General features: G+C 42.0%; 1 protein-coding gene across 1 annotated transcript; it reads right to left on the bottom strand.

The window, feature by feature from the left end:
- Positions 1–3,965: 3,965 nt before the first annotated feature.
- ythdf3 (YTH N6-methyladenosine RNA binding protein F3) lies at positions 3,966–12,299 on the bottom strand. Its single transcript, XM_020645423.3, has 5 exons — positions 11,819–12,299; positions 11,373–11,397; positions 10,981–11,060; positions 8,989–10,716; positions 3,966–5,654 (listed from the first exon to the last, which is right to left on the bottom strand). The coding sequence occupies exons 1-5, from the start codon at positions 11,840–11,842 to the stop codon at positions 5,631–5,633; spliced, it is 1,881 nt and encodes a 626-aa protein (XP_020501079.2). The 5' UTR covers positions 11,843–12,299; the 3' UTR covers positions 3,966–5,630.
- Positions 12,300–13,139: the final 840 nt, after the last annotated feature.

Raw genomic sequence — 13,139 nt, 5'->3', positions numbered from 1 at the left:
CCGTGTTGTTTTGAATTCTTTTCTTTATGCATTATCATGAATACATTTTATTTGTGTAGCACACATAGAGTGCAGAGGGTATGATCGTTATTCCTCCTGTCAGAATAGCTTGATAAATGAAACATGTAGGAAATAGGAACTATCATCTAAAAGTGTGTTTGTTGTCATACATTTGAGATCAACCAACCACCGGTGTTAAAAAATGTAGCCAAAGCCAAAGTGCTAAAAACTGCAGTTCCTCGAGTGTCCACTAGAGTCCGACAGCAAAAACCAATGAATTCCTTTTAGAGGCGATATTAAAAGGCCATTTTTTACAGCAGAAATAAAAGTGTTTACTGCCTGGTACAAAGAAAAAAACGTCTGTGGTCTCCTTAGGCCATTTCTTTACTGCTAAAAACTGCAAGAGGCTAAAAAAAAGTATGAATCATCAGGATTTATTCTATTTAGGCAATACATTTGCATAATTAGGGGCCTTGCTGATTTGACTGACAGGTGGGTGCATTGTAGCTGTTTGCGAGGAAGCTTAAGGCCTGCCTCAGCTCCACCTCTTCACCTGTTTTTAGATTGATTGAAAGTTAGTTGGGGATAGCAAATGCAATATGGCGACCGCCATTTTAGGGCAACATAAGGCCTATTCAGAAATCAATGGGTGAACTCAAAAGACTACGTCCATGTTTTATACAGTCTATGGATTAAGTTTTCTTAAAGGGCCACTACTAACTTTCCACTTACGTTTCAGTTTTGTCAAGCAGCATTACTCTGACTGGGAAAACAATATTTGATCAAATCGATCCAAGGCATTAAGGAATTAGGGGGGTGGGAGGTGGTTTCAGTCGTAGAAGCTATATACTTGCATTATTGGGACCGTAGGATTGAACGAAGTTGGACCTTTGCTAATGCAAGGGTCTAAAATGTTTGGACATCAGGGCCTCTTCAATAAGAAATAGCAGGAAAATCCCTTTCCTTAATCTTTTTTTTCTTTTCACCTGGTTACCTTCCAACATGGCTACTATCCATTTGTTTACATGTAAAAGATTCTGCATAATGTGCAAATTGTGAGATAATGTGTTGTTAATAAAGACAAAAGAATTGCTAAAACAACCACACTTTCTCAAAGACAGACACTGAAATGTAAAACTGGTGCTTTCTAGGAGTAGATTTCAGTGGAACATTCTTTTGGATGGCACAATTGGCATCCAGGACAAAATTCTTACAACAAATTGTGCAGCATAAATATCTCTGAAACATGTGTCCTTTGTTGTAGATACACACAGTTGTATCAAATATCTAAATGTTGATATCAAATACAACCATTCACGTCAATAAAAATGAAGATGTGACCTATCAGATAATTATTTGACGAAATGTTCAATAGCTAGTCTTTATTTGTCTTAAAATCAGAACAATCGAGTCTCTCCAGCTTGGATCTACATCGTATCATTGTGTTCAGCAAAATGCTCAGCCTCTACTTTCACTTCACAGAGAATGATATAACCATGGCAACAGAGACACCTTGGAGAAGGGCAGAAAGAAAACTTCGACATTACTGTCAGTCAAAGGCCAATGTTTTCAAATGAGAGATAAAACTGTTGATTATTTCAGCTGACATGCTGAGTAACACCTTGAAGCTGAAATCTAGCTTTTAAAATGGGACTCAGCTGTGAGTTCTATTACAATAATCAATGTTGAAGCACTTACATTTCTCACTTTAAACTAGGAGCTTTGGATACCGTACATACAATGCTAATCAGCAAAGCAACACATTTACAGAATAATTACAAGTTGCTCTGATCTTCTTCATGTCAGATAACATCGTCATCATTAGGACTAATGTTCTGCGAGGACTTTCTGAGTGACACGTCATGGCCCACAGTGTGAAATCCTTCAAAACACTGAGAAAGTGCCAACCCTGAGACTGGGCTTAACCTTGCCTTGAGCCATGTGTTGATGAGTCTTGAGTGTGACTGAAACTTCAAAGGCATTTCAGCTCATAAGGCAGAGGATGCTCCTTCTCTCTCATCTTTGCTCGACTGAATCCCTCTGCAGAAGGACATTTTGATGGTCGGGAGGGGTGGGGGTGAGGATCGGGGGGGATAAAAGTTTGCTTGGCACTTTCTTGGAACGGCTTTGACCAGTGTGGAAATTAAAAGCTGGTGACATTAAAGTCATTAGCCAGTTAGTTTGATCACTGAATGGTAAAAACAAAGTGACACACCATTGAAATTGAAATTACATTTTTCCTGTTTATTCAAATTTCAAAGACAAACAAAGTGAACAAGTCATCATTTTCAACAAACGAGAGACAACCATCATCAAATCAGAAGTCTATAATTAAATCAGTGTTTTGCTCACACACAAATGTAGGCAGGAAAAGTTTGCTCTTTTCAAGAACATGAAAGATGCACAAATGAACACACAGAGGAGAGAAATCACAATCCAAAGCATCAAATGTAATGCTCGCTTCCTCTCCCTCTCTCTCCTCTACATCTGACCGCACAGTTTGGGTGAGGGCATTAATCGCTGCAGAAAAGCTGCGGAGGCACAACAAGTGCTTCTCATCCTGGCATAATTGTGTCTGCTGGAGTTGGAGGGCTTGAGAAGAAAGCTTTATTGCTCTCAGGAGAGGCTTTGTGGTGCATCAGGAGAGCCGTGGACGGATGACTGAACGTGATGTGAGGGCGCCCTCTGGTGGACAGATAGTGGAATACATTTTTGTAACTCTAAAAAAATGATTTGAGCCTTGTACTGTAACTCCTTACTTTCTAAGCCCCACTTGTACAGGGCCTGTTTACCTCCATGCATGAGTAAATCATTACAAATAGAATAAAGCTTCTGTATAATAAGAATAATTATATTTTTTACAAAAATATTCATCTGAAATGTATAGCATGGAGCCACCTTTGTCCCTGTTATGACATTTAACAATAACCTGTGGAATATTTATCCCCAATAACAACAACAACAACAACAACAAACAGTTACTCAAGATAAAGCTCATTTTGCAGACTTCATGTAATCCAAGACAAGGACCTCCAAAAGTCTTTATTATATGTGGGTTGTTTGTTTTGTTGCACTGATCACAGCTGGAAACATGGCTGTAAAAATAGAGTTTATGTTCACCTATTTAAAATGCTGCAACAAAACATTTTTAATTCAGTTGAGTTTGTGTCTACATAAAATATTTTCAACAATCTGGAAGATTAGACAGATGTGCATTTAAACTGGACAACACACACACTTGTTTCAGGGACTGTCCCAGATTCATGGCTTTAAACACTCGGGGAAGGTTATAGTTTTAGTTTCTCCCTGAGATTTCAATACTACTTACCGGTATGTCAGGTTTGTATGAGCAGCCAGGGGATTAACATCAATTTTACCTGCATGTTTATGAGACTATTTATAACCAGCCTTACACTATACAGGGCGCTTAGAGTATCCTGTTCAGAGGAGAGGTGTATACTGTGGCATCAAGGTGTCACTCACTCTACCTTATATATCATAGCAATATAATAACACAATCATTTCACTTAAATCATCCATATAGAAGAGGCCTTTTAGTGTTGGAAGTAAATGAGATGGGCTTGTTATAACAACTTTATAAAGACTTCATCTAGTTCAGTCCAGCGGTTCCAAACCTAGGGGTTGCGACCCCTCAGAGGCTCAATTTGAGGGGTCATCATGTCATTGTTGGAAAAGGAAGGCAGAAAAAAAAAATCTGTTTTCCTTTTATACACTATACAAATCTTTGTTTTATGCAAAATGATAGATGACTTGAAAATTATTCAAATGAAGTTGAACCACTTCTTCATTCATGTTTATGTAGTGTTCTAAGCCTATTAAATGTTTTTTTGTTTTTTTTATGTTCCACATTGTGTCAATTTGTTACCTTGTGTTTAAATAGCATACACTTGCACATGCAGGTCAAACACAAATTTCTTCCTCTTGCATGCAAAAAGTAGACAAAGTATTTTCTATTCTCATTTAATGTATTATTTGAATAAAAACATGTTAGATGTTGAAAGGGAAAAAGTCTTCTCCCAAACCCCAACCGCACACAGTTTTTCACACTCACAGGCTGAAAAGGCTAAAAGACACAGTTTAATCTGTAATATAAGTTTCTTATAGAGAGAGTAACTGAAGCTGTCAAATACATTTTGCGGAGTATAAGGATACAATATGTGTGAAATGCTGTGGAGTACAAGCACAACATTGCATAAAATGGAAATAGCTCAAGAAAATCACGAGAATCTTAAAATTGTGATTTAGTAGAAGACTTAAATGCTCTGAGTAACTTCTAACCCTAATGTCTTTGTTTGACTCCATACAGGTAAGAGTGTGCGTTACTGTACTGGCTGTTTCCTGCATTTGTACTGTGATGTAAAGTAACCCACTTTAAGCTGGCAGTGCTGCCTCCCACATAGCAAACATGTTGATATGGTGTCATCTTCAAGTCTATTTATTGTACACCTTTGATATTTTGAGTCTATGGTCAACCCCCGCACACTGACACACTTTACACACATTGTCAGTTTAATGCAGGGATGCAGAGCAGACGGGGGAAATGGATTGCTGCTACTGTACACATGCCTGTTTCTCTAGAGGCACATGTTCACATCTCTGATTCAAATGAGTAAAAAACACAAAAGCAAGGTTTGCGCTAAACATGGGTAATTTTATTTAGCTAGTGAGTCACCTAGAGGAGAAACCCGTCACATCCTGTCAGTCGATGTCTTGCAGTTTTTGGGGGAATCCCGGTCAAGCCAAGTAGAAAGAAGGGGTGATGGGTGGGTGGGGGGTGGGGGGGGGGGGTTCTCCCAAAAGTGCACAGAGTTGTTGAGGACAGACAGTCTGATTGAGCCTGAGGTACAGCAGAGGACATCGACAAAGGAGCAGCAGGTTTCTCCTCAGACAAATGCACTTCAGAATGACAGAATCACAATAGAAAAAAAAAAAAAAGAAAAAAAGATGTGCACTGGCCAGTGATTGCCAGCCTGCTGCATAATTATAATCTTTTGGTACATGGTAACATATGCAGAAAGGAAGTGAACAGGTAGGGGGAAGGATTCATCTTATGATTGGCATGATTGTGGCTGTTTTCCCAATTAGTTCGTCCCATCTGTCAATCATGTGAACCTCTGTCTGACGAGGATCAGACGGCTGAATACAGATTCAAGTAGCTGATTAATTCATATATATCATCTTTAATTCTCTTCATGAAGCTTGCCAATATCCTAAACATTTGAGGCATTTAAAAAATTACAAATAAGCCTTGTGAAATCTGCTGACTACTCGGGTTAGTCAGTTAGTCGTTCACAAACGAAAAATCAAAGAAGAAGAAGAACACAGTTAGACAGTTAAGGGGTAATGGTAGAGGCTGTTTAGGAGGACTGAAAGTGCTTTAGAGAAAGTGGGTTACGTTGTTTATCTTGTGAGACAGGAACACGGGGTTTGATGCACCAGTCAACAAGTACAGATGAGTCCACCTATCTTCATGTTCAAGTGCTCAGATACATTGTTGTCTTCAGCGAAAAAGATTGTGAGAGCCGTTCCTCCTCGTGGTTAGGCAAACATTTGTATTTAAGGTCCTACGTCATTAGTGTTGCAGTTCCAGCAGAGAGCTTGCTTGAAGGTTACTGTTTATTTCTATTGCGCTCCTGGCAAGAGACAAAACAAAGAACAGAAAGAGATAGTCAGTGGTTAAGCACCAGAACATGAGCAACACGGGCATAAACAGAAGCTAGAAGTACAACAACAACAGCAACAACAGAGCTGATCCCATGGCCTCTTATTCATGTACAAGTTGGATTCATATGAATGCCGTGTCTGGGCAAAGTTTGAAAATGTTACTTCCCTAAAAAGATTGTGACACTTGAGCTTTAAGTTCTAAAAGTTTCATCTAGTAAGAGATGAACATTAGTTCAAGCAAGTGATGCTGTTTTATTCTGAGCAGAGACGCATCAGATAAATATAGAGCATATAAATGTGTTTATTCACATATCTTCAGAACACTCTGAAAAACCTCTCTGAATGTCTTTTCGAGTGCATGCATGTATTCTTAATAGATGTGCAAAAAAAAAAGATGTTTCAATGAAAGTTTTTAAATCAGTAACAGCTCAAAGAAGTGTAATGAGTTTGCAGCATCACTCAGTTTGTGATAAATGTTTCAATTACAGCCTCATGTAAAGTAGCTTCTGTGCAGCTTTTTCCTCTGCTTTGTTTGTCTGCTTTCAAGAACTGTATTAATCTGTGCAAGAAACCAAGAGGCTGTCTTAGAATATTTAAAAAATATATATAATTAATAAGATTTAAGAGCACCTAAACCTCTAACAGAGGCGCTGCTTGTCAAGTGGCAAAGCAGGCAACTGCATGGGCCCCCTCCCCCAGGCCAGTAAGGGGGGGGCCCCCCCTGAGGGCTGACAATCTTTAAACCAAAGCAGTGGCTTAAAATGTCCCATTTTTGCAATGACAGTAGGAAGGAAACCTAAGAGGGCCCCATCACTTTGGTTGCTCTGCTAAGCGTTGCACCTGTGAAAACTCAGCGTTCTCAAAGTCCCCAAAGACAAAGAAAGATGAATTATCCATCTGGGAGTTGAACAAGTAATGAGGGACAAAAAGAACGCAAGACACTGGATCATTACAAAGGTTTCTGGCACTCGCTAAAGACAAGGATGATATGCCCCTTCAAAATGCAGACGATGGTAACTATTACTTAGAACATAATGGGGATAAACGCTGGTTGGAGAGATCCCTGTACATTTTTGCAGAGGGCCCCAACAGACTCTAGAATCACCACCGATCTCTAAAGTTGTGTGTTATGCTCAATCTCGCACCTCTATTTCCAAACCTGGTTTCAGTGGCTAACATTTTGAGCTCAGTAACAGAAACCCCCCAAAAATGTGCTGCGTGTTGTCCTAAACATAAGAATCCAATACAAGCAAAATAATAATAATAATTCAAGGGATAAAATGAAGAAAACTTAAGATCAGAGTGATCCATCAGTGAAGTCAGGATACATGAGGCTGTCTCAAGAACATGTCTGGAGTAAGAACAATGTAGAGAGATTGAGTTCAGTAGGCTTCAGGTACCTGCTCACCCAAATGTTCCATCATGTTTACACAGCAGCGGCTACATGAAGGCTTGTTGTAATGCCGGTCTTGTGTGGATAAACACACGACTGCACACATACTCCAGAAAACCAGGCGTAATCAAAACACACCCTTAAATATCAAACATTTAAGGGTGTGTAAGGAATTAAAAAGACAGAGGAACAATGTGTAACTGTTGATCATGAAAACAAATGAATAAATGAACAGAGAGAAAAAAAAAAAAGGAGCCCGGCTAATGAACAGATTGTAGCATTTTTACAGGGAGAAGAGTCTCTTTGTTTACCAGTTTACATGGCCGTGGTTGGAGAAAAGGTCTGTAAGATCGAGGCATTCATATGGAGCTAACCTCAGGCAATTTGGCAGCCATTTTGTTTGCAATCATTTCATCAGAAATCTAATCTGCTATTTCACAATGACATGTGTAAACTAAAAATGTTCGTTTAACTGACATGCGTAAATCCCTTCGCCGCAAAATTCAAACAACTAAGCTGCAACTCCTCTGGTGTGATAACAACTGTAGCCATTACCAGCAGACTGGTATTCAAGCTTTCACACCATGAGCTTCTTTGTTCATGTATAACCAGAGGAAGGGGGAGAAAGCTCATCTTTAAGTATTAACAGCTTAATTGTTTATTGGAATAAAAATCTTGCAGCAACATTTAGATCCAAAGTTATCCTTAAAAAAAACACTGTGGGGAGGTGCTTTGGTGCAGGTAGCTGTGCTGGTTTGACACTTCTCAAAGTTGGGGAAGGACAGGCCAAACAATAGAGAACAATTAACCTTGTCAAGCAGAGGAGGGCGAGGCCTCGGCTGGGCCGATCCTGTCATGTAGGAGGTCAGGGCTACAAAAGCAGCACAGCGCAACGCCTGCACAACGCGAGATGAAACAGGCTTTCTACTGACAGGTTGTTTTCAGAAGCCTGAAAACATTGACTTGAAATATTTATGAGAAAGTAACCCAGCGCATATTAACAAGGTCTGCACCGAGGAGTCAATACAGCATCAATGGAGCAGCAGCAGTAGGGGAGTAGGAGCAAAGAAGAGAGCGAGTCATGGGGTTTTTCTAAACTACCAGATTAGCATACTGGTGAATATGAGAATGAAAACTGCAGAACGATAGCAATGATAACACAGTATTCACTCCTTTGCTGCTGTTCTTCCTCAACAGTAAAATCCCACAGAGTTTTTATAACAAACATTTGTGGCACACCATTGGTATGACTCCTGCACAATATTTTAGCTTTGCAGGCTTAGGCTAACACTCTTTGTGAATTTTCAAAACGATGTACACAGATGAATGTATTCATGCATTTTTATCCTGCGTTTTTGCTGGGAAACATCTGAGACAATCTGTGCCGACTCTGAGCTATGCTGCAGCCAGTTTGCAGGCCGAGGGCTTATGTTGTTAAAGACTAATAAAGCATGAGGAGCCTGTGGAGAGCAGAGAGGCTCGGCGTTCAAAGAGAGATCAGAGCCTGCATCTGCCTTTGTCTGAAGGAAAAGAATGCCAGGAATGTGGGCTATTTCAGGAAACCTCTATGCGTCTAATCAGCATCACAATCTCAGCAGTACAAGATGGCTGATGAGGAATCACAGCTTCCTGAACCTGCTTCTGAGTAATGTCAGTCTACTGACGAGCTTCTGGGAACTTCCATTTACGCCGGCGTGTTCATTCAGCCAAAGGAAGTTACAACCTCTATTTGAGAGCAGGTGGAACCAGATCAGCTGATTATAGTCTGGCAACAGGCCGTAGCAGTGACTCGGTGAAAGTTAGCCTCCCTTTGGATTCAAAAGGTAACTACAGTGAACTCTCTCTGGCATATACAAAAAAAAAAACAGGTTAAAACAGGAAACAGTTCTGTATATGTGTGTTTATCTCACCTTCCTCAGAGCCTCCTCCTCTTCCTGACGTTTCTCATAATGTGCAAAGTCATCAAAGATTGAGGTGGTATGCTTGTAAGTGGCGATTATTTTAAGCACTTGTTTGGCCTTCTCCAGAGGCACTTCCTGAGTGTCCCTGGAGTTGGTCACTGGCTTGTTGTCATTGTTCTCCAGCCGAATATGACGAAGCTGGTTGTTGGGCACGTCTTTGATGAAGACCCACTTCACCTCAAACTTGCCCTTCCACTTGTCCTGAGACCAGACGCCTGCATAGGCATTGTAGTCCACCGGTGAGTGCATCTCAGCCACGCCGCAGAAGTGCCCACTGCCGTTGACGCTGAACAACAGATACAGGGGCCCCTTGTTGCCCAGCGAGCGGTAGGCACCGTCCAGACGCTTGTTGCCGTGCTCTGTGCTGCACCAGATAGAGTACTTGATGGAGCGGTGGATGTCGTCTTCTGAATAGCTCTTGATAATGAAAACGCGTCCGTTTTTCAAGTTCCAGTCAAAGTCTTTGGGGTTGTAGTTGTTGAGGGTGCGGAGTTTCTCCAGCACGGGATGCACTTCTCCAGAGCAAGGGGAGGCACTCAATGGGACCCCCCCACCAAGACCAAAGCCCTCACCTCGGTTCCTGGGAGCCACCCAGCGGTTGGGGGGTGGACCGGGCTGCTGGGGTTGTTGCTGATGAAGGGGCTGCGGGGGGCCAGGCTGAGAGGTGAGGTGCAGGTGTGGGGGCCCGGGGGCTAGAGGATGGGGGTGTTGGGGGTGTTGTGGGTGTTGGGGGTGTTGGGGGGACTGAAGAGACTGAAGCTGGAAGGGCTGGTGTTGGTGTTGATGTTGGTGTTGATGTTGGTGTTGATGCTGGTGTTGGTGTTGATGTTGGTGCTGAGGCTGATGGGGCAGTGGGTTCTGCAGTAAGGTCTGGTGCTGAGCGAGGAGGGGCTGCTGCAACAGAGGCTGCGGGGGCATCATAGTCTGAGCTAATGGGGGCTTGTTCAGGGAGCCCTTATCGTCCCAAGTACCAATATTCATATTGTGCTTTATGGGTGGTGGGGGAATTGCAGCACCTCCCCCCATTCCCATGTTGGCTTTGGGTTTGACCTTGGGCTGTGGCTTGGCCGGCTTCTTGGCGATGGCTGCCCAGGAGGCGGGTTTAGGTGCAGACGAGCTGACAGACGGAGGAAGGCTATTGGCCGCCATGCTGCTCATACCTGCCGTACCTCCTAGGGGGGAACCCACGGTTTTAGTGACAGCTGCCACCATGTCCGTACCCAGTTTTAACCCTGTCATACCTTGTTCAATGCTGTTCAGCACGGGAACTTTACTAAGCTGGGTGTCACTTCCAAACCCTGCCTGTCCATCTGTAATAGCCCGACCCAGAGAGCTGGGGGCGTACCCATAGCTGTTACTGTAGACAGAGCTCTGTGTGGACTGACCCTGAGAGACGCTGGTACCCCAGGTGGAAAAGTCTGCGTTACCAGGGAAGAAGTTGAAACCGTGCTGGCCCAGGAAGGGAGGGGTGTTCCCCAGGCCCCCTGGCTGGCTGAACACACCGTCTGGGATGAAATGCGGTTCGCCATTACTCATCTGTCCATAGGTAGTTAGGTAGGGCATTGGGGGGTCTCCTGCTGTGGACCAAGCAGCTTCTCCAAGAGAGTAGGGGAAACTGATTGAAGGAGCATAGTAGCTTGGCATGTAGGGGTCAGACATTTGTGGATAGCTGTTACTCTGTGTGGCAAAGGGAGACAGACGGTTAATGTAATGCCAAGATGTTTAATTGAACAAATCTAACATGATGACGATATTTAGAATAATAAAGACAGACTGTGTGTTGAATTAAAAGAACATGTATCCTACTTGGGAACAAACAACCAAATAGGAATGATAGTATTGGATTTTTAACGTAAATAAAATACACTAATTTGAAATACCCATGACGTTGTAAGATCAACACTGGTTCTAGGTGATTCCTTTGTCAAACTTCGATGTTACCTGATTTGTCTGGCCGCTTAAGTAAGGCTCAAAATCATCATCGTTTACTCCATCCTTTTGATGCATTGATCCGTTTTGCACTGAGGAGAGAGGGGACATTAAATCATCTTGTGCACTGAGCTGGAGCAGTGTGGCATGTAAGGCTCAAGTTAACACATTTTGACGAATGAAACTGAAATATGACAAAATAAGATTTCCATGCTTGTGCAACACATCAACTATGGCCCAAAAAAGAACTGCAGTTTCAGCTGCTGCTGCTGCTGCTTTAAAGCTAAACCACCAAGTACTCCTGATAGCATTTGAGCTAATTTGAAATCAAAACAGCTGGCACAGCCACACTGATTAGCCTTTTAATAAAACGAGGGCTGGAGCACCATTTAAACACCACTTACCTTTATTTCCTTGTCCTTTAGGTCTCTGAAATAATGAGCAGCACAGGAAAAATAGGTGAGACTTGTCAGATCACGACAGGAAACAAGACACACACACACACACACACACACACACACACACACACAGAGCAGGCTGTATCCTAGCCGGATAAATAAAACAGACGATGGTAGTAAAGCTTAAAAAAAAAACCCTCAGTCCGGATGTTCACATTTACATGTTGCTTCTTGACGTTACTGAGCGGATGTCAAACATCCAGTAAACGCTGCCGCATTGGTAGGCAGCCGGCTACAGCTAAAGTCGGCCTACATAAAAAAAAAAAAAAAAAAAAGCTAATAGCTATCATATATCAAGAGAGTTTTCAGCCTGTTTGATCCGGCATGACAAACCAAGATCAAACTGTTGTCGCTAAAGTTTCACATCACCTTCGAGATGAACATACACGAACCTGATCGACTGTGGTTGCAGACATCCTCTAGGAACCGAAACTGATCGCTGTTTTAGTGAGACTGTCCACGGCTTCCCCCTTCCTCTCTCTGTCTCTGTCTCTCTCTCTCTCTCTCTCTCTCTCTCTCTCTCTCTCTCTCTCGCTCTCTCTCCGGTGCTTTCCTGGCTCGTCTCTCGGGTTGTCCAATCACCCTGTAGTGGGTTACAAGGCGGTGTTTTCCTCCCTTTTGGACCAAAACCTGATGACGATCCTGTTCTTCTGGTTGTTAAAAAACTGCGGCGTGTGTGCGTGTGTGTGTGGAGAAGGCTTCGGTGAATGTGTCGGATCCTGCCACAGATTTCTGGGGTCTTAGACAGTCAATCTGAAAGTGACTAGTGTCTTACTGGAATATCCCTTCACCATATTCCACAATGGCGGACAGGCTTTTTTACTCCCGCTTCCGTTCCGTTCTGCTGCTCCGTGACCTTCCGCCTGTGACGCTCTGAGTCATGTTACACACTGACACTTCACATGACAGTCACAAACACACAAGTTCGCCACATGCTTTTTTTTTTTTATGTTGTCCAAACAGGGACAGTCTGTTTTACTGAAATGTTAATCTCGTGTCTGATATTAAAAAAAAAAAAAAAAAAAAAAATTGTCACCCCCCCCGCCGAACAAAGTAGGCTAATGGATGTTTAATGTGGTAAAAAAAAAAATATATAAAAAGCATGCAAATAGACATAGATGGGGGAAAAATGTAAACGTGAATGAAGGAATTAAAATAGACTCAAAAATTAAATCCAGTTTTCTGCTCGCATCTTAATATTTGGCCCAGCTCAACCAAAAATATATAAAAAAAAAAGAATGATTGTGTTTTTTACGCATTATAATAAACTGTCTAAAAATATATGGGCCAATAAAATATAACCTATAGTGGTTCCCAAAGTGAGGGTCGAGAAAAAAAGGGGGGGGGGGTCCTGAGATGCCTTAAAAAAAACTAATAAACACTTAAAATCATTTAAAATTTTATATTTTAGCTATTGTTGTAAAAAAAAAAAAAAAAACATATATACTATGAAGTGTTTCACTTTCAAATAAAACCATATCTTTAACTGAAATGAAAATTAACTTGATGGGACGCTGGTTGCCTATGTACGAAGGCTATAGTCCTCCAGGCTCAGGTTCGAATCCGCCCTGTGGCTCCTTTCCCGCATGTCAGTCACCACTCTCTCTCCCCTCATAAAAAGCTAAAAAAAAAATAAACCTGAAAATGAGATCGATGTGTATAATAAAATGTTACTTTGCAAATGACAATGTAGGTGTCTGCTGCTCTTTACAT

This window comes from Labrus bergylta, chromosome 20 (assembly GCF_963930695.1).
Source record: "Labrus bergylta chromosome 20, fLabBer1.1, whole genome shotgun sequence".
NCBI classification, from domain to species: Eukaryota; Metazoa; Chordata; class Actinopteri; order Labriformes; family Labridae; genus Labrus; species Labrus bergylta.
This window is presented reverse-complemented; position numbering and strand designations above follow the sequence as displayed.

What these genes read in the sequence shown, in the direction of transcription:
- ythdf3 (XM_020645423.3), bottom strand. Translation starts at nt 11,842, where the DNA reads ATGTCTGCAACCACAGTCGATCAG. An exon ending in TAAAGGACAAGGAAATAAAG is followed by an intron (nt 11,061 to 11,372) that starts GTAAGTGGTGTT and finishes CTCTCTCCTCAG; the next exon opens with TGCAAAACGGATCAATGCAT. An exon ending in AGGAGGAGGCTCTGAGGAAG is followed by an intron (nt 5,655 to 8,988) that starts GTGAGATAAACA and finishes GTCTCTTGCCAG; the next exon opens with GAGCGCAATAGAAATAAACA.